General features: G+C 44.7%; 1 protein-coding gene across 1 annotated transcript in view; it reads left to right on the top strand.

Moving 5' to 3' along the window:
- The window catches only part of NAGA (alpha-N-acetylgalactosaminidase), a 346,756-nt gene extending 328,391 nt beyond the window's left edge, over positions 1-18,365 (top strand). The window contains exons 7-8 of the mRNA XM_085601095.1: positions 3,674-3,817; positions 17,136-18,365. Of these exons, the coding sequence (XP_085457221.1) occupies positions 3,674-3,817; positions 17,136-17,252 (261 nt within the window). The 3' untranslated portion in view covers positions 17,253-18,365. The remainder of the gene's footprint in view (positions 1-3,673; positions 3,818-17,135) is intronic.
- The last annotated feature ends 3,360 nt before the right edge of the window (positions 18,366-21,725 follow it).

Raw genomic sequence — 21,725 nt, 5'->3', positions numbered from 1 at the left:
GGTGGGCGTGAATCGGCATCCAGGAAGTGCGTACTTGAAGGTAGGGATGCCGGGAGAGCTGCCAGAGGAATGCGGAAGCTGGAGAAGAATGCCACTGAGGAGAGGGTCCGCCGTAGCCTTGGCTGGGGTGGTGAAACTGCAGCGCAGTGTGAGGCAAAGCCGGAGACACCACCTTAGGAACAGGAGGGGAGGCGCTACCCTTGCAACGGCAATGCGGAGGTGGTGGCTGTACACCGAAGCAGACCCCAGAGGCGCGCTCCTAACTCCCCAACGGAAAGGACACCCAAACAGCTGAAAGGATCGAAATTTCGCTGAAGGCTGCGGGGTGAATAGTCCTTCTCTGAACACATGCTGATGGCGTACTTGCAAGCCACGTGGAACTGCAGCGTTTCCTTAGTCCGAGTTCCACCAGAAGGACTGTACTGCTGGTGCGAAGCTGTCCTCCCAATCTGCATACATGAGAGCCAACAAAAAAAAGGGGGAGATGACCTTTCCTTCCCCCCACACAGGATTGTCGCCAATATTGTAATTTAACAAAGTGACACAGAAGTAAGAAGGAGGAAGAGTCACTTTATTCTGGTCATCCGCTCTCTGTGACCGAGGCGCACCGTCAACATTCTAAGGTGAGCTCCCGGACATTCTAACCGAGGATAGAAGGGAGGGGTGGACGGGAGGTACCAAGGGGGGGAAAGCAAGCGTAAATACAACAGTCACATAATCCAATATCTGCAGCATAATCTGCAGATTTAAACAAAAAAACATTTTCTAGCTCAAACAGATCAAACGTTACTAAAAATGAGGCGACACTTGTCCCAGCGCAGTGGAATGCCCATCACAAAGGTTAACTGGTCATCTTTCAATTGCTTATTGCTGTATTTAGGTTTTAAATTGGTAACAATAAGGTGAAATATTGACAAACAGTGTTACCATGTGTACAAATGACAAAATAATGAAGCAGTACTACCACAATTTGTGCTGTATTATGCCGCATTATATGGCTTTTCTTCCTGTATAATTTAGTCAGCCCAGAAGCATAATTTGGTCGTCCATGCAACATAATTCTAGTGGCCCTGATTATAACCAATGGCACATGTAAGAAGATTGATGGGATATCTATCACATTTGTGACAGAGTACCTGTCTGCCAAACTCTAAATCAGACCCTAAGTTACTTACCTTCAGTAACACTCTTTCTGGTGGATGCTCCATCTTCCCATTCTGTGGAGAGGACTTGTTAGAATAACATCCATGGAAAGAATAATGGCCTTCTTTGGAGTTTGGCGGGGGGATTACTCTGTTCCAAACTTGACTGATATCCCATCTGTCTTTTTAAAGGTGCATTATAGCCTATGGCACATGTAATAAGGCAGACGTGATACTGTCAAGATTGTGGCAGGGTACCTGCCCACCAAACTCTAAATCAGGACCGAAATTACTTCAGTGACACTTTTTCTGGTGGATGCTCCATCTCACTGCAGATTCCCACCGTTCCGGTCTGTGGAAGCAACCTTTTAGTATTAAGGTACGAAACTTGTTTTTGCATACTGCCAGTCCAGTCTGTCAACCACACAGAGAGTGGGAAAGACCAGTGATTAAACTGACGTCAGCGTGCGGGATGGCATCTACATGCGGTTCATTGTCACCATGTCTGGCAGCGGGATGGTATTGCAACGGAGGTAAATGCTGCCATACTCCAGTGTACTGAAGCTATTTCAAGAGTTTCTGGTTCCAGTCTGCTGCCTGGGGAGATTCACAAATTGAGGATTCTGTGGTTAGATGGAGTATGTCCCAGAAAGATAGTTGCCAAAGAATATAAACTTACAAGTTTCATTCTTGGTGAATGATTTTGGGGTCTTCATCTGGGCAGTGTCATTGAATACACATAAAAGACAGGGACTGCTGCGTGAATTTCAGATGATTTTTCAAGTCCTCTGGACAAAAAATATACTTACTATATTCTCACCGTTGGAGAAATGTGAGACACAGCATGCATCTACAGTGGCCTATTTAGAGCCACAGCAACTCCACTTTAGAATTTCGACAAATGGCAGTCACTTCCCGGTTGTCATATGACACTGTCCTCATGATGACCACAAAACTCTGTTGACAGTTTCATGTTTTGGAATACCCAAAATGAGATCAATTTATTTAGCAATTACTGATGTGGGGGGATATTGTAGCTCCCTTCTAATATTGTACAGCCAAGTTTGGGATTCTGAGACTGGCAGGTGTAGAAGGTAAAAATTGCATTTGGGAATCACTAACTGGTGGTGTTGAAATTAGAGACTTGCCATCATATCTAAGGTACAGGTGGGGCTGTGGATCAGAGACTAGTAAGTGCTCAAGATAGTGGTGGAAAGACTGGAGATCAGAGGCTATGTTCTGAAAGCAGAAGCAGGGGCTGGAAATCAGTGGCCACTGGGTGCTAAAGATAGGGTTTGTGCCTGGGGATCTGAGGCCCACACTTTCTGAAGGTAGAAGTTGGGTCTGGTGATTGGAGGATGGTCGGTGCTGAAGGTAGAGACGGGTGCTTTGTATTAGTGTTGGTGGGTGTTGAAGGTAGAGGCGGGCATGGGGATCAGAAGCTGGCAGGTGCTGAAGGTAGAGGTGGGACGAGGGCTCTGGGGCTGGTGAAGGTGCAGGCAGGCCCTGTGGATCAAAGGCTAACGTGCTTTTGGTCGAGGCGAAGTTTGGGTTTCAGAGGCTAGCAGGTGCTGAAAGTAGAAGCGGGCTGTAGGGATCAAAATCCATTAGGGGCTGAAGGTAGAGTCTAGGACTGTGTATCAAGAGTTCAGGGGGTGCTTATTTTGGAAGGTGGGGTTGGTGATTAGAGTCGATGGGTGCTGAAGGTAGAATCAGTGGCTGGAGATCAAAGGCAGGTGGGTGGTGAAGGTAAGACATAGGCATGTTATTTGAAGCCACTACACTCTTATGGTAGAGGAGGGGGCCGGCGTGTGCTGAACCCGGAAGTAGGGCTTGGGGATCAGAGATTGGCTGGTGTGGAAAACCAGGACCAGCAGTGGCTGAATGTAGGCCCATGGCAATTAGGAAGGAGGATCTAGGACTGACCTGATAGTTAATGAAGGAACGGGATAACAATGGGTGGGGCTGAGGTCCAGGAAATGGTGCAGTCCTGAAGAGAGGTATGGAGGTTAGTGAGGAGAAGAATCCAGGGTCCCTGGTGGCTGAAAACTTGGTTGGTGGGTGTAGACTTTCCAGGTGAAGCGCACCATAAAGGCAAGGTGAGTATTCCTATTGTTTATTCCTACTTAATGTCAATATTGGATCTATGCTCTTCTTTTCCGCAGTATGTACCCCCTTTGTAGTCTGTTACATTCCCGTTTAGATTCATCTGCTTGTGATTTTGGCGATTATATGTCTGTACTTGTACATATATTCCTTGTGTAATCTTTTCTTGTTAGAGATATTGGATTCATGTCCTTCCTTCCTTCCTTTGTAAAGTGCTCTGATCTCCTTCGGGATCATGTTCGCGCTATATAAAACTTTATTAATAAATAAATAAGCGCTGGAACAGCTCTCCCCTTCCAGTAGAGTGATGCCATAGACACTAGTGTTGTAGTGGAAGGTTTTTGTAGCCCATTCCAAGACAATCTCCACTTCTTTTCTGCTTGACTCCCATCCTGCCAGCTCAGACTGCCTCTCTCCTTTCCTAGGAGAATACAAAGATTGAAGTGTTTGTGCGACCTCTTGAGTGGGACACCTATGCTATTGTCTTCTTCAACCGCCGAGTGGGAAGACCTTTCCTGTACAACTGCACCCTGGCCCGACTAAACATCCGGAAGTCCAAGCTGTACCAGGTCAGATGCAAAGGGGGTGGCTTGGGACTGTATGCTAGAGGGTGCAAAGGAAGGTGTGGTGCTCACAAAGAGGGGCACAAGAATGTTAAAAGCCAAAGGTATGGCCCTTAAAGATGCACAAGCATATGTGTGATGCTGTAAGCAGAGCGGCGCCCTAAGGGTACTTTCCAAAGAGAGGAAGCAAAAGGCATGGTGCTAAAACGTGCAAGCAGAGGGTTGTTTAAAAAAAGGTAACACAGGGAAAAGTCATAAACTGGGTACTAAAGGAGTTGAGCACAAGTCTGTGTGGTAAAGAAGGCAAGCAAAGAGTGATTTCCTAAAGAAAGGAAAGAGAGGTTATTAAAAGGTGGTTCACAGAGCGAGCTAATAATGGTAGAGTGCTTAGGACACTAGTTAAAAGTAGGTGAGCCAACAGCTGTGTGCCAACAAAGGCAAGTAAAGAGCATTGACAGCAGACTAGCAGGGTTGATTGTATTGTTTGCCAACCATAGTGAACCTGTTGAAAAAAATATAGAATTCTGTTTACAAAAAAAAAGTAAAGAGCATTGAGATTGGGACCCTCAAAATGTTGTGACGCCCGCCATTAGCCACTCATATGTGGACGAGCAGTGCTCTGTCTCTCTTCCGTTACTATATTGGTGCCTTAGTTTTTTTCCCCACCCGCTGTAATATTCTTTTGTAGGGTTTCTCCCAGGTGTGGTGGGTGGTTTCTAGTTTCAAGCACCTTTGACTTGTCTAAATATCACATCATCATCTAAATGGGACAGTGGAGCAGTGGGGTTTATTAGACTGTAGAACATGGACATGGGATGCACTGCTTTAGGAGGAACTGACTTGCTGATGGTCCAGACCCTCTATCTGCGGCTGGGGATAGGGCTGGCTGAAGGGGAACTGAGCTTCTGGTGATCCGAAACTCCACCTGTAAGGAGTTTCTCCTTATGTTATGACCACATGCAGGCCCTGCCACGGCGGCTGTCTCCCTCCTCAGCTGCCGCACGGCACCTCTCCCAACATTTTCAGGCCACGCTGACTCAGCCTTCTGCAAGGACGGGACTTCGTCCTCGCTGGCAGCCATACTGAAGTCAGGCACCTGCTATGATATGGTAAAGGGAGAGGCAGAATTATTCAACCCTTACCTCACATTTACAAAGTCCATATAAAATACAGACCATTTTAGAGGTGATTTAGGGGAAATGTCTCTATTTTTTCCTTTTTGCTGAATTATTTTCCGGAGCATTGTTAGGCTTCCTGTTCGAATCTGGAATTTGGCACTGCCTCCGAGGATATGAGGCCTTTTCTTCAAACTAAGAAGACTCTACATGAGTCGCATGGAAGACCTGCGCATGACATCAGTTCGATCTCAGGAAATACATAGTTTCAGGGTGTAGCCTTTAAGGACCCCAGAGACTGTGGCTGGGACAGTGTGGTGAAGGGGCTCCATGGTTTAGAGAATATGTGCTATATAGTTGCTGTTTATGCATGTCCTCATGCTCTGCACAATTAAAATGTTACCTTTTCAAGAGTACAACTAACTAGTTGGTTCTTATGCTTGTTCACAGTAACGATGTAAGTAGAAAAATCAATTACGTCTTGATGACTTCTGTATAGGATTATTTGTATTATTTTGTTATATTGTAACAAGTTTTACAATGTCAGAAAATCCATGTGTTTTTGATCTATCATTTAAGTAAATGGGAAGCTGTGCCCAGAATAATTACTAAACACTAAGGTCTCTACCTGGTTTTGAGAGGCTCTTCCTTGGGCTATGCTTGATTTGTCTACTGGGTGGTAGTCTATGGTTGTCGAGTCGCCATGACGATTGGCATGTGTGGGTGTACTAAAGCAAGGTGAGCAGAACCTTGCAGTAAGTGAGGCAGTAAATGGCTTTGTACTAAGATAGGCAAGCAAAGGATGGATAGCTGTGGGTGATGAACAAATATGTATTATCTAAGTAAAGCATGCAAAGGACGGGGTGCTAATGCGAGCCAGTGGTAGCACATTAAGCAGGGCATGTAAAAAGCAGCAAAAGGAAGGAAGCAATAAAAGGCAAGCGAATGACAGTACACTTAGGAAATTGCATGAAGGGAGATGAGTGAAAATTACAGACTAATGTAGGCATGCGAAAGGCAGTGAATAAAGAGAGTCTGACAATGAGGTGACTATATGGCTGCAGCTATGGAATCGCAGCATAAGTCTAAAGTTAGTGTGCAAATAGTTCACATGAGAGAATCATGCAAATGAAAGTGAGCAAAGTTGGAGCATTAAAAGTGAAGGAAGGTTAATGCATTAAAGGGAGTAATCGAAAGGTGTCCGTAGAAAGCCAGAATGACTTCAATAAACCCAAATAAGGATAGATGCCATGCCTTGGAAGTGACTTCACTTCCCGAGACAGGACTTCTAGGGTTATGGGCCTGGCCTCCAAGAGGGACTTCACGTCCTGATCACATACCATGGAAATAACATCACATCTGAGCATTTGTGACCAGAAAGTGATATCACCCATGAGCCCTGACACCAGAAGAGCTTGTGACCAGGAGGTGACATTACCAATGAACCATGACCTTGGATGAACATGTAACCAGGATACCAGGATGTGTTGTCACCCATTAGTCCTGGCTGTGGAAGGCCATGTGACCAGGATGTTATGTCACCCATGGCCCTTTGTCCTGAAGGCCATGTGGCCAGGATGTGATAACACTAGGTCTTCCGACCTTAGAGGACCCTGTGATCAAGAAGTGAAAACACTAGGCCTTCTGAATAGGAAGCACACCAAACCCACTAGTAGAGCCCTTACCTTGTAACCCCAACTTGCCGTGCATGGCTCAGGAAATTATGTAGATGATTACGTTATCTAGTACTGTACAGAGTAATTTGAGGAGCAGAACTTGGATGATGTCATCGTTGATGTCACCAGTGTTGTCATCAATAATGTCATTTGAGATGTCATCAGCGGTGTCATCAATTATGTTATTTAACATGTCATCAGTGATGTAATGTGTAAGATCATAACGAGTGAATGGCGGGGTTCAAGTTATAGTTAGTTTAATTAATTATAACTGACATATTTCAGTGTTTGGTTTTTTTTAAAACATTGTTTTTTTGTAGTATTTCAAAACTAATTGTAACGTCACTTTACCCTTTGGGGTTTTCAGTCAATTTCTAGTTTTGTTTTTATAAAGTAAGCTTAAATCTTATTACAATACCTAAATATTACGTCACTTTAAACCTTTAGGTTTTTTCAGTGAATTTCTTTCTTAAAACTAAAGTAAGATCTTATTACCATACTTAATTATAAGGCCACTTTAACCTTTGATTTTTCCAGTGAATTTCCAGGATTTTTTAAAAGTAAAGCTAAAATCTTATTCATTTTCAATAAGAACAGATGATGGACGGAATGCTGAACAAATCAAACATTCACCCCCAGTCACAGGTCTGGGTTAAATCCATTGGTTTTTGAGCGCCAAGCCATTCCAGTATAGACCCAGCCATATGCAAATCAGTCTTGACCCTGCTTCCCATGGGAACAGTTCAGCTTGACCTGCCAGGCCAGGTCCTCCCGGGACCAGAAACAAGCATCCTGGGACTGGTTTCGAGGTATTACCCCTCATCAGCCAGGCTAGCTTGAATATGGTGGCGAAGCAAGCACAGGGTCCATGTCTGGGCACACCCTTCTCACTTAGGGCGAAAAATGCAAAAAGAACAATTAATGGACGGAATGCTGAACAAATCAAACAGTCACCCCCAGTTACAGATCGGGGTTAAATTAATTGTTGTTTTTGCACGCCAAGCCATTCCAGTTTAGACCCAGCCATATGCAGATCAGTCTTGACCCTGCTCCCCATGGGGACAGTCCAGCCTGAACTGCCTGGCCAGATCCAACATGGACCAGAAACAACAAGCATATTGAAGTTATGAAACAATAACATAAGGGGGCAGGGTAGGGATACCATGACCCCCTAGGCCCCAAGGGAGTAAATAGTAATAAAATTAGCTAAAATAGTCACAATCCTGCAAGATTCTTGGTGGATCTGAAAAAAATGGCTTCCGGGCCGCATATAATAACATTATGCCTGGGGGAGCCTACCCCAAAGGCACATTTCGTAAAAGGGAAGGGAGTTGCGTTGCTCTCCCTCCCTGAGCCTCCAGAAACCTCAAGTAGGAGTTCTATGGGAACGGGGATGTGTGGTCCCTCCTCGACCCATTAGAGACCTCGTGGAGCCCACCCCCCCCCGGGTCTGATCTTATTTTTTATGGGGAGGGGGTCCTGAGGCCAAAATCAGCCTGTGGAGGGGGGCCACATGGCCAGATGCCCAAAAAAATTGCAGCTGGCCCTGGGGATGGGTGCTGCATGCCCCTCTCCCCATAAAAACTGTGCAGTGCCCTGTTAGATGGGGTACTCAGGCCAAAATGGCTCGGGAAAGGAGCCACATGCCCTGCTCCCAAAACAAGCACACCAGGCTTTGGGGGATGAGGTTCCTGGGGTTGAAATCGGCCAGCAGAGAGGGGCCTTGTGCCTCCCTCCCCCAAACAAACATGCCGGGCCCCAGGTTGATGGGGGTAGAAGAGTGGCCATGGGATCCCCTGGGCCTAACAAGGCTTGAGATGGGGCCACACTGCCCCCTCCCCTTTATTTAAATAAGTGGTCCCAGGAGCTCGGGGAGGGGGGCCGTGCAGCCCCCCTTTCCCTTTAATGATACAAAAACCAGCCCTGGGGTATGGAGTCCCCAGGACCAGGCCCTATGGCAACCCCTAACTGCGGGGGTGTTGGCCGGAGGTTGTGTGTGGTGGGGGTTGCATTTATGTATGGTAATTAAATATTACTTTATGTTTAAAAAAAAATAGAACTTCACAGAAAAAAACAAAAATTAAAGTAGCGTTATAATTAGTGATAAAGGATGAGTTTTTTTAATCCTTAGAAATTCACTGAAAAAAACAAAGGTTAAAGTAGCGTTGTAATTAGGTGAATTTGTCAGTGACTACATTAACGACTACATTAACCTTTTGAACTTTATAAAAACGCGGAAATTCACCAGTTACAGTGCTATCACTTGCGTCCCCATCATGCACTGCTTATGACCTCACATAAGACATCTTTCCTGACATGTTCTATGACATCATTTATGACACCACTGATGACATAATCCAAGCTTTGTTTTACCGAATATTGCTGTATAAATTACTATGGCATTAGAGGTCTGACAGTAAGTACAAAATAGCGCAGGAAAAGATCAGTCATCATTACTACCTACACAGATACAACAGGTATGTTTCTTAACAGAGCCACAGTTCCTGTTTTTCTCCTAGTTGAATGATTTTTAGGCTTACTACAGAGGGATTTCTACACCAATTGTAACATAACAGAAAATAATGAATGAGGCAACCCACCTGGAAATGGATTGTTTTGAAGTGGAGAAACCAGTCCTAAGAGGACCGTAGTTTACAAATTGGTGGTCAGATTGTCTGATTTCTTTTGTCCTATCAAGATATAACTTTAATACTCTTTTAATGTCTAATGTATGAAGGACTCTTTCCACTAGATTGGATGGAATTGGTAAGAAGGTTGGTAAAGAGATTCTCTGATTTACATGAAAATCTTACAGTACTGCCAGAAGAAAGGAAGTGTGTGTTCTCATAACAGCCCTATTCTTATGCATGACTGTCTAGGGCTCATTTGAGCACAAGGGTGTACTTTTGTGGACTCCGGATACAGACGTAATGGCTGCAACGTAATTTACCTCTTCTTTTTTTTAAAACATTTTTATTGGCATTTGAAACACATTTGAACGATCAATCAGTATTACAGTGGATCACTCAGTGGCAATTATCAACAAAAAGTTAATTATCTTCCATAGTGGTACAGTTTGCATAATAGCACACAAGCATCTAGCAGCTCCTGGTAGTCAGAAACACAATATTAACGGTAATACATAGCTCGTCCCATCCATTCATCCCAATCAACGGCTATCATCTGAGTCCTGCTCTATAAGAGGAGGTTCACAAATGTCGCCCCGAAATCGATTCCACTATCCCCTCACACGAGTCCACTTTTGGGGGCAGCCCCGGTGAATATACACCGATTTCTCTGTAACCATCGTGCTGTCCATATCTTGGCACCATCGCTGATGTGTCGGGAATAGTCCCGAGCCCCATAGTTGCGCTTTGTTACGTTTAGCTAATGCAGTTCCGAGCGTTACCCAATCTTGGTCTATATGATTCAAATCCGTGGGTTCCCAATTGTTAAGTAGGCATCGTTTTGGGTTAGTCGGAATCTTAATTCTGGTGACCTGTGACTTCTTGCGTATAATGGCCTCCCAGAAGCGAGCTATTTGCGGGCAGACCCAAATTGTGTGCCAGAAGGTGCCTTCGGCACCGCATTGTCGGAGACATAGAGGAGTATCTGCCTTGCCTAATCTGTGTAGCAGGGTTCTTGTGTAGTATATGCAGTGCAGAATGTTTAATTGCAATAACCTTAGTGTGGAGGGTATTGCGACTTCCCGTGGGGATGCCAAGGCCGCCCGCCAGTCGTCTTCATCTAGGTTCCCCAGGTCCACCTCCCATCGCACCTTCAATGTCCCTGTTGGGTCTTTTTGGTTGTTTGTTATTTTCTTATATGTGAAGGAAATGGCCTTTTTTTGGAGGTGACCCGTAAGGAGTCTATCCTCCAGTGGGGAGGCCTCCGGTAAGTGTGTGGCTGGTGGAATCACTGCTAGAAGTGCATGTCGGATCTGGCCGTATCTAAAAGTTTCAGTCTGTGCTAATTTATAGGTGGCTTGTAGCTGAGCAAACGGAACGACCTCGCCTTTCTTCCAAAGGTCCCCCACCCGGGAGATCCCTAATAAATCCCATTGCCGGAATTCCTTGGTGTTTCTTAATCGTTCTAGTTTACTGGTGTCCCAAAGAGGTGTCATCTGCGTGATGGTAGCGTCCCAACCCAATGCTCGCTGCGCCGCATGCCAGATTTGTAGTGTATTGGCTGTGGGGCCTGTGTAGTGTGATTTCTTAGGTCTATTATAGAGTGTCCCCATTATTTCCTTCTGAATCAAGGAGATGCCGTTCCATACAATACGCCGGATCTTCCTGTGGCGCATGTAGCCACTGGTTTAGGATGGTCAATTGCGACGCCCAGTAGTATGTTTGTATATGTGGGAGGGCAATACCTCCATCATACCAACCCTTCACCTGTTTTTTCATGGCGATACGGGCTGATCCACCATCCCAAAGGAGTTTAGTCACTTCAGTGTTTATGAGCACGAAAAAGGATGGGGGGGGTCTTAAAGGGGGTGTTCTGTAGGATATATAAAAATCTGGGTAACGCCATCATTTTGAAGAGGGCCGCCCTTCCCAGCAGGGTCAGTGGCAGCGAGCGCCAGTGTTTTACATCACGGCGGAATTGGGCTAGGAGCTTCACTAGATTTTCTTCGGTGAATTGCGAGACCTGAGGGGTGACATATATGCCAAGGTACTTAGAGCCTCGGACCTCTACCTGGATTTCGCAGTTTCGCGGCAGCTTGGGCGTAGGGCCGTGAAGTATATAGAGCACTGATTTAGACCAGTTTATAGTGTATCCAGATGCTTTGCCATATGCCGCACAGATGTCTAAGAGACAATTGATGGATCGTGAAGGGGATGATAAATAAAGTAACACATCGTCTGCATACAACGATTTGCGATCCTCCCACCCCATAGTCCATTTGACCCCCTAATAACCGGGTCCTGGCGTATCCAAGCCGCTAGTGGTTCTAGTACCAGCGTGAATAAGAGTGGGGAGAGTTGGCACCCCTGTCTAGTTCCTTTGCCTAGGGGGAAGTCCCTGGAGGTTTGGCCGTTTGTTACAACATGTGCCATGGGTTTCGTATATAGTAGGCGTACCCAGTCGCAAAAATTGGGCCCAAATCCCATGTGTTGGAGAACTGCGAAGAGGAAGGGCCATTCGACCATGTCAAAAGCCATCCGCGCATCCAATGAAAGGATCACCGCATCTTCAGCAATGGTCGACTGTCGCGCCACGACACCCTGAAGCCTCCGGAGATTCAGGGCCGTGTTGCGACCAGGCATGAAGCCCGACTGGTCCGGGTGAATAAGCGTGGGAAGATATGGCTGAAGTCGCGTTGCAAGGGCCTTGGCCAATATTTTCGCTTCAGCATTTATTAGGGAGATGGGTCGGTAGGACGTGCAATCATGCGGTGGTTTGCCCGCCTTGTGGATTGCAACTATAGTTGCCAGGCGTTGATCCCTGGGGAGCTCTCCCACGCTCAGGCTGGCTTTATACATGTTAAGGAGGTGTGGTGTGAGTTGGGTTGCTAATTTTTTATATAATTCTACCGGGATGCCATAGGGTCCCAGGGTCTTCCCAGTATGCAGCGCCCCAATCGCCAAGCTAAAATCTTCTACAGTGAGCGTCGTCATGTGATAGCATGGGCATACAAATGTCCTTGAGGAAGGCCAGGTTTTCATCAATAGAATATGTGGCAGTGGGCGTGTATGTTGTCGCGTAATGTGAAGCAAGTGCATCTACTATTTGCTGGGGGTCCGATGTCACATCTCCACTCTAAATGGAGTTGGGCTATCCATCTACTGGCGCGGTTCCTCTTGTCCAACCAGGCAAGAAGTTTGCCTGCCTTGTCACCCACTTCATAAATAGTGTGTTGTGTAGCTGTGGATTTGGCCTTCGCTGTCTCCCACGCAAATGCTTTATATTCCTGTTGTGCTAATGTTAGTGCATGTGTAGTGTCATCAGTGATGTCGCGTGCATGGTTCGTCTCTGCCTCGGCCACCCCGTTGTAGGTCCTCCAACTGTTGCCTCTGCGATTTCTTGTGCCCAGCTATCAATGAAATTGCATGACGGCGCAGCACTGTTTTATAGGCCTCCTATAATATCAATGGGGAGGACACCGAATGTTCATTTTCAGCGAAATAGTGTTTTGTTGTCGTGCAGAGTCCCTTGGTTATCCTGCGACTTTTGAGATAGCCCGGGTATATTGGGAATATCCGTCATCGTGTTGTGCTATAGGATGCATATTGCATGTACAGAGGCGAATGGTCTGATATTCCTCGTGGCAGGTGTTGGATCTCTATGAGCCGCTCAATCCCAGCCTCTATCATAAAAAAGTAATCAATCCTGGAAAGACTGTTGTGCACTCCCGAGTGGTAGGTGTATTGTTTAGTTTGTGGGTGTATGGCTCTCCACACATCAAGTAGACCAATGGTGTCTATGAAGTCTGCCAGTTTGAGATTTGTAATGCCAGGGTCCCTGGGTGGTTGCTTATCAATAGAGGTGTCTATTACGGCATTGAAGTCTCCCCCCATAATGATTTCTCCTTGTGGCAGAGATAGCAAAAATGTAATTTACCTCTTTGATGGTAAAGTCGGATTTTAGATTACAATTTTGCAAACGCCACTTTTAGAAAGTTGCCATTTTCCTTCCTTAAATCTTCTGAGGCCTTCTAGGAGTTTCCAGCAGCTTGAATTTGTTAATTGCTCCCTCATCAGGAATGTGTATTGGGCCCAGGCAGTGTACAATAGGAGCTGGGTGCAGCTGGGAGAGAGCCATCCTGCCATGTTGGGAGAGGCGGAGCTGGTCTATTCCCCACTTACGCGTCAAAGGGAGGCCTCTGGCGCAATAACAAAGGAAATTGACACCAGCCTTTTGTCACCCTAGACCTTTCTGGAGCCTGAGGAAGGGAAGAAAGGAAAAGGAAGGAACTTTGCCAAACCAGATGTAGGAGTGGTTAGAAGTTGGCCCCCACTTCAAAGGGTGGCACCAGGTATAAATATTGAACCTACTGAGCTACTCATCAGTACTCTCCTAGAACTGTGGAAGACTTCCGAAGGAAGGCCTTGTACAGAGGATGGCCATGCTCTTTTAGGCCTGCCTTGTTTCTCAGCAGCTTTACTGCTGCTACCAGAGGACTGCCATGCTGCTTGACGTGTGTCTTGTTCTTCAGAGGGCAGCCCTTCCGCTTGAGGTCTGCCTTGCTGCTTGGAGAAGAGAGGATCGTCTACTTAAACCCAGGACTACCAGAGGGACCCAAGAGTCAGTTGGTTGACCTCCTGTCCTGAGCTACAGGAACACAACAAGCTCCAGATGCCTCCCTGCAACTGCCCAGCTGACCTGCTGCAACTGACCCTGCCTAGACCTGCAACTCTACTTGCCTAAGCCCTGTTGACCTCTGCTGGTGTGAGTTCCTGATCCACAAGAGGTGCCTCCCAGGCCCTGAACCCATGGCTGCATCAGTTGAGCTCCTCCTGTGAAATCCTGAGGTTAGGAAACATTGAGCTGGACTTTGAGATGTTAACTTTTTCAGCAGGCCTAACCTGGTCCCTGTGTCTGGCCCACACTCCATTGCAGTTGGCCTAAAATTGTGGCTTTGCCTTTGTCTAGTGTGAGAAGATACCTACAACTAGTGCTTTCTGCTTCTTGGCGCTGTTTATTTTAAACCTATAAAATTGCATATCTCCGGTTCTGCTGATTGGATTAATTTCATTTTTGCTCTCATGTTATTTATTTAAATATACACTCTTTTTCTAAATTGGTTTGGGGTTTCTATGGTGCTGTGTTTTCACTTTATTACTGTTTGAGTGGTGCATACATACTTCACACTTTGCCTCTAAGTAAAGCCTGGCTGCTTTTGTGCCAATCTACCAGATAGTTAAGTACAGGTTAATTTGTTGTTCACTCTGACAAGGACTTTGATTGCTGCTTTTGAATAATTGTTCTGCCCTCTTTACCACAGAATGCGAAAGCTAGGGACTAATCATACCCTTATCAAAAACTCTAACCTACAGGATCATTAAAGATAATAAGAGACACCTCGCCCACCCAATGGTGGCATGCTTTATCATTGGTGTCTCTTCTCACCTAGGTAGGTCACTGCCACCTTGGTGGGCTCAACCGAATCTGGGAGCTCTAATGTATATAATTATCTGAACTATTGCAGAGGTCCAGTTCAGAATAAAAAATGGTTATGGGAGAACCCTAAATTTCTTCATTCAACAGGTCTTGTACCTAGATTAAAAATAATTCTACAAGGTGCTAAGTGGTAATCTGATGATTCCTGCATCTCTTGTGCACCAGAATGTTTCGGCTGAATACAGAAATGCCCTATGGGTCACACGACCAACTTAAGGGAACCTAGACCTGCTTACCTAACTTTCTCTATTTAAGAGATGTGTGTGAAAAAGAGGCATAAGGTTCCCTTACCTCATCAATGATTTAAAACCTTTTACATCGGGTGACTGTTTTAGTTTAAAATAAAACATAAATTAAATGTGGCAATTTCTGGTCTTTCTTAGGCTGCTAAGCCTGTTGCCTATATAGATGGGCTTTTTGTCTCTTACAAGACCTTGTGCATATATAAATATTTATATTTTGTAAAGAGCTCCGGGATCCTACGCGTGGGTGGGACAGTTCAGTGCTTATCACTTTAAGGAATATTCCCCTGGAAGAGAACTAGGGTTACAGGTAAGAAACTTTCCTTGTTCTGATTTACGGAACCATGACTCCTGTGGGACTGGACCAACCGTCCAGATACACCTATTTTTTAACCCCTTCATGACCACATCAAGCACATTTTTAAGTGCAAATTTCTCAAACGGTTGAACAGGTTTACACCAAGTAAAGAAAAACATGTTTTCAGAGAAAAGATTTAACTTTCTGCTAACTTTGGTGTAATTCCATTCAGCTTTTTTTTCTGTATTGTTTCCCAATTTCCTATGAAAATTAATATGGGAAAATGATGCATTGGGATGCCACCTTTTTCTATACCCCTCTTTTGTTGGAACACCACAAAACTTTTCAAGAAGGAGCTTAGCTAGATGAACTTTCTTTAGGAAAGTTTCATGAAGATTTATTCAAATAGTGCTAAAGTTATTAAGGAAACAAAAAAAAAGCGCCTATGGAAAAAATAAATACATATATATATATATATATATATATATATATATATATATATATATATATATATATATATATATACAGTAATCAAAGATATTTACTCACTCCAAAACTTTCTGCATGTTTATAGGTGGTTCTAAAACCTTGAGAGTTGTTCAGATCCATCACCACGTAGCCAGTATCGGAGTTTGGGCCTGGCTCTTGTATAACAACCCCTTCAGAAGTCAGTTCATCCAAAAAAAACATATTTTCATATATCAGTGAATTATGAGCTGTTAGAGATTTTACCACAACTTCCATTTCAGCTATATCATTTACAGATGGTATTTCATTGCTGGAGGCATCACTCCTGGTGGAGCCGTTAAAAGATATCAGTTGCTGTAATTCATTAACGCTAATATTTGATCATCTTTGGCAGAGTTCCTCATCAAAGCCTGTGACATTGTGGCCCTCAACTTTAGACCCATTCTGTTGTGAGGATTCCTTCATTGCCATTGGTGTAACACTACAGTAATATTTATAGATAGCATTCACACTGAGGTAAGTAGTAGTATCTCTTCATGATATAGGCTGGATCATTTTCCTGTAGGAGTGTTGTTCTTTGGCGTCTACAGTTTCAGGAGCTCCTTAAATGTATCTGACACACTAAATGGAAATGTAATCATCTACATCACTTCCTCAGTCGTACACGGCAGGCTGAGGTTAGAGCTTGAGGTCTCGTCTAGGGGGCTTAGGCCTCTTCTGAGCCAGAAGACCTACTGTTATCACTTCCTTGTTTCAAGGCCCTCCGGTGTCAGAAGACCTAGAGTTGTCACATCCTGGTCACATAGCACGCCGAGTCAGGGCTTGTGAGTGACGTCACATCCTGGTCATATGGCCTTTATGGGTTAGAGCTCGTGAGCGGTGTCACATCCTGGTTAAATGCCCCAGATGTGATGTTATTTCCTGGGCATGTGATATGGATGAAAAACACTCAAAGGGACGGGGCCCTGCGCCCCATAAGTCCTGTTTACAGAAATTATGTCACTTTGAGGGTGGGGCACGTTTCCCCTTTAGGATGATCGAAAGTATCCTGGCTTTCTGCTGGTGCCCGGCTATTGGTAGCACCTAAAAGTAGCCAAGGTGCATGATAATAGTTTCATCAAGATGGCTTTATTGAATGCAGTGGATAAGTTCATGGTGCAGTGTCAAGAGAAGGATAGCCAAAGGGAGACACCCAGGGGTGAGAGTGTAAACAAAAGTGAGTTAAAGAAGGAGCATGTAGAGAAGTGACGTGTTTAAAAGTGCAAATAGAGGTGAGTCAAGAGCAGACAAATGAGGAGCGTAAGGGAATGAGTGCTGTGCAGTAGCGCGCTTTGTATGGTTCCTGAAATACTTCACCAGACTTACTCTTGATTGGCTTATCTTGTCTCTCTCTCCCTACAGGCAACAGACGTGTATGCAGGACACCTAATTCGCGGACTGACCACCAACACGGTCTTCACAGTGGCAATCGACCCCTCAGGTGTAGTAATGTGGCACCTCACTCCCCACTTATACTGACCCCTCACCATGGGGAGAAGGCGCATGCCCGCTGAGGTGTCCTCGGAGAGAACTCAAGCAGGGTGTATTGTGGTAATCAGCTGTGCCAGACACCCTCAAAGGCATGTTGAGAGGTGACCGCGTGTGGACCGTAGTAAAGCTGAAAGAGACAACCAACGACTCCTTCCCTGCTTTCCAGGAGTTTCTGTGGTGCCGCAGTCGCCTCTTTATGACGCAGTCATGTTTCAATGAGAATACACGTGGGGTTGGTTACTTGCAGCATTTGGGAAGAAAAGCAGGCCAAGCTAGCAGCAGTTTCCTGGGACTCTAGTCTGTCACCGTGACATCATCATGTGACTGCGGCGTTGTGCCGTGTGGGCTTTTGGCTGAAAGGTGATACCACTCCGACAGGATCAGTTAGTCACAATTTCCTCCCCAAGTCCTAGATGTAATCCGATTCGTCTACAACTTCTCTCCAAGAAACAAGGCTCTGCGAGTTGCGCGCAGAGAGCACACTTTGTATGTTGTTTTCTACCCGTTCGTTGCAGTGCCTCACATAGGATTCAAATAATTTTTAAAGATTGAAATGCGTCCGCAGCAAATTTGACGCTTGCCCGGATAATGCGACATGACCGGACACTCACACGATAGAACCGTAATTCACCACAGGAAGGATCACTTAATAGACATGTATGATATCTTGAACCAACCAACTGAGACATTGCAGTTAAGTTCCCGATAACTGTACAAATGCGCAAAAATACGAGAGCGCAGGTAAACGAGATGCGCGCACAGTAGGTCACCGTGATGACGCAGCTACGCTCGTTTGGGACACCACTCATAGAGTTTGCAACAGCCCTCGGAAGGAGCATCCGACCGACTAGTTTGGCATGGCCAGTTGGAGGATAGCGCTTTCAGACCCAAAGGAAAGACAGCATTGCAGGTCAGCGGTCGCTGGATGGATGTGTTAGTTCTTGCTGTGCTACGGAAATTAACAGTTCGTGGGACCTGCGGCCGCGGACACCGGAGGAGGGGGGCGCGCGGCACTACCTTCACTCAGGAGGTCCTCAGTAGTGCTTGAAAGATATTGTGTTTTAAACGACAGACTTTGCACTTGTCGAGATCGAGATGCACCAGGTGTCCGCAGGGAAAGGGTGGGAGTGGGGAGAGTTTATTTTTTTCTTTCTGGAATAGCAAATACAGAAATGAGACTATTTTCGTAATTTTGGTGTTGACTATGCAATTTGTTCGAGTTGAGTGTAAGACGGAAGGGCCTGTTTTAGACAACAGGAGGTGGCTGGCTTTAAAAATCAAAAATTGGTGGTTATCTCAGTTTCTTCTCTGAGTTTGTCAGCCTCATTTCCCAGCCCAGACCCCAGTTTTTCTGCTGGCGACACTACACCACTGGCTCATCCATTGAGAAAACGAATTACTGCTAGTCGGTTCATATGCTGTTTGAATTGGTGAGGAAATGGAAATAGCTCTTCTCCAGTATTGGATCTCTCACGGATTCACATGCTTGAATCGGTGCTAGTCATCAAGGTAGGAACCTCTGGTCACATACAACAGCAGTGAAGCATTGCAATTATCCACCGATAGATGACTAAGAAGCTAACAAACCCCAGCTTAGTAGCCCATCCATCTAATTGAAAATGACCCAAATTTCAGACCTTCAGGTGGTAGTCCTCTAAACTCCACTCTACTTAGAAGCCACCTTGACTCAATTTCTACTGCATGTCATGTGTGCATGAAGTCTCTGTGAGCTCATTTAATTTCTGATGGATACTTATTCCTGCAGAGTTCTCACCATATGAATATCATCTATGTGCTAGACTGCCTACAGACATATCTTTCCCCAGCAATTGCTCTCCAGTGCCTCAAGGTGGTACTTATAGCTTCAGCCGCAGCTTTACCCACTCAGTTAGTCACAACACCAGGACATTTAAACCACTGACTAACACACTGGGTTAATTTTCTGTCTTCCACACATCATCAACGCAGGCTTCAAGCTCTCTCAGTGATTCACTGTACATTATTTTTGTCAGTAACTAGGTCAAATGCCTCTTCTCAAGGTATAAGGGTTAGAAATCTGTAATAAATCCCTCAAAAGGATACCCATGTCAGATCCAAATTGTATTGCATTGTAATTGCATTTATATAGCGCTTACTACATCTGACGAGGCATCAAAGCGCTTTTTCGTCGAGTTGCATGCTACTCCTGGACCCATAAAGGATTAGTGTTGAATTAGTATAGTGAAATATGGAAGTATTTAAAGTGGTGGATAGGTTAGTCAGTTATTTGGATTCGGAAGGATAGAAGAGGAAAAAAGGTTTGTATTTATATAGCGCTTGTTACCGCTGATGGGGTGTTGAAGCGCTTTTCTGGCGAGTAGCACGCTACTCCGGAACCCATAAAGGATTAGTGTTGAATTAATATAGTGATATATGAAAGTAGTTTGAGTGGTGGATATTAGTCAGTTATTTGGAGTGAGAAGGATAGCGGTGGGCTAGAAGGGGGAGAAAGGTTTGCATTCATATAGCGCTTGTTACCCCTGAAGGGGTGTTGAAGTGCTTTTCTGGTGAGTAGCACGCTACTCCGAAAACCATAAAGGATTAGTGTTGAAAATTAGTATAGCGAAATATTAAGTAATTTGAGTGGTGGATATGTTATTCAGTTATTTGTATAGAGAAGGGTAGCGGGAGAATAGAAGAGGGAAATAGTTTTGTATTTATATAGCGCTTGCTACCCCTGATGGGGTTTGAAGGGCTTTTTTTGGTGAGTAGCACGCTACTCTGGAACCCATAAGGATTATTGTTGAATTAGTATAGTGAAATATGAAAGTAATTTGAGTGGTGGATATGTTATTCAGTTATTTGGATTGAGAAGGGTTGGGGAAGGGAAGGGCTGGGGAGGGGTAGAAAAGGGAAAAGGTTTGCATTTATATTGCGCTTGTAACCCTGATGGGGTGTTGAAGCACTTTATTGGCGAGTAGCACGCTACTCCGTAACCCATAAGGATTAGTGTTGAAAATTAGTATAGTAGGAAATATAAAAGTAGTTTGAGTGGTGGATGTGTTATTCAGTTGGATAGAGAAAGGTAGCGGAGGGATAGAAGAGGGAAAAAGGTTTGCATTTATATAATGCTTGCTTACCTCTGATGAGGTGTTGAAGGGCTTTTTTGGCAAGTAGCACGCTACTCTGGGACCCATAAAGGATTAGTGGTGAATTAGTAGAGTGGAATATGAAATTTGAGAAGTGAACATGTTAGTCTGTTATTTTGATTGAAAAGGATAGTGGAGGGATAGGAGAGTGAAGGATTTTGATTTCCTTTCTGGGGGGTCATAGCAGTAGGAGGAGTCTTTTGGATGAGTAAAAATAGGTTGTGGAGGGGAAGAGTCTGAGGGAAGAGTATAGAAAGGTTTGTTTTGGGGATCGGTATAGTAAAAGAGGTGTCAGATGATGCAAGGAGGGGTAGAGTAAGGGAGAGCTAGGAAGGGTTATTTTGGGGATCATAGTAGTGGTATGGGGTTTGGGATAAATAAGAGAGTGGGTGTAGAGGATATATTGATAGATGTATAGGGTGAGAAATAGGGTAGTGCATTGGAAAGAGTAGTAGAAAGAAGTTTGAGATGAGTCAGAAAGTTGGGTTAGAAGAGATATTGAGAGAAGCATAGGGTGAGAAATAGGGTAGTGCATTGGATATGCTGAATTAGAAGAAAGTGATAAATATATAGCTCCATAAGTACATTGAAAGTAGATAGATGCACAAAGGAGGTAAGTATATGTAGATTAAAGATATTGATAGAGGTACAAGATGAGAAATAGGGTAGTGCATTGGGAATTATTTTCAGGAGGAAAGTAACAAACACACAGATCCAAGTACATGGAAGGTACATAGATGCACAATGGAAAAAGTACATGTAGACCAAAGATGCACTAGATAAACGCCAGTTTTCAAGTGTTATTGTACTTCAATTATTATTTTTTTCTAAACATAATTATCCTACATATTTAAACAAAGCAATACACAAAGATAGATACATATCTATAGTTAAAATAAATGATTATATACAGACGGATATGCTGTAAATTTCTTTTTGCGTATGGTGCTAATGTGGGGAAGAGCCATTTCTTGAGCAGTTTTTTGAAGATAAGGTGGCTGTCCGTAGATCTTATGTTGGGGGGTAAAGAGTTCCATTGTTTGTCTGCTTGAACAGAGAAGGATGTGCCACCCATGTTTTTTTTTCTTGTATCTTGGGATTTTGAGGCGAGGTGCCATTTTAGAGCTGAGGTTTCTTTGTTGAATGTGTTTGATGATTTTATTCCTGATGAAGAGCAGTCCCGTTCGATGTATTGCTTTGTGGGTGATACAAAGCAGCTTGAACGTGGATCTTCTGGCAACCGGTAACCAATGCAGGGCTTTCAAGGCAGATGAGATGTGGTCTTGCGGTTTGATATGCAAGAGTAGTCTGACAGCCGTGTTCTGAATCCGTC

This window comes from Triturus cristatus, chromosome 4_2 (genome assembly GCF_964204655.1).
Source record: "Triturus cristatus chromosome 4_2, aTriCri1.1, whole genome shotgun sequence".
NCBI lineage: Eukaryota > Metazoa > Chordata > Amphibia > Caudata > Salamandridae > Triturus > Triturus cristatus.
Note: the sequence above shows the minus strand (reverse complement) of the source record. Positions and strands in the feature narration are given on the sequence as shown.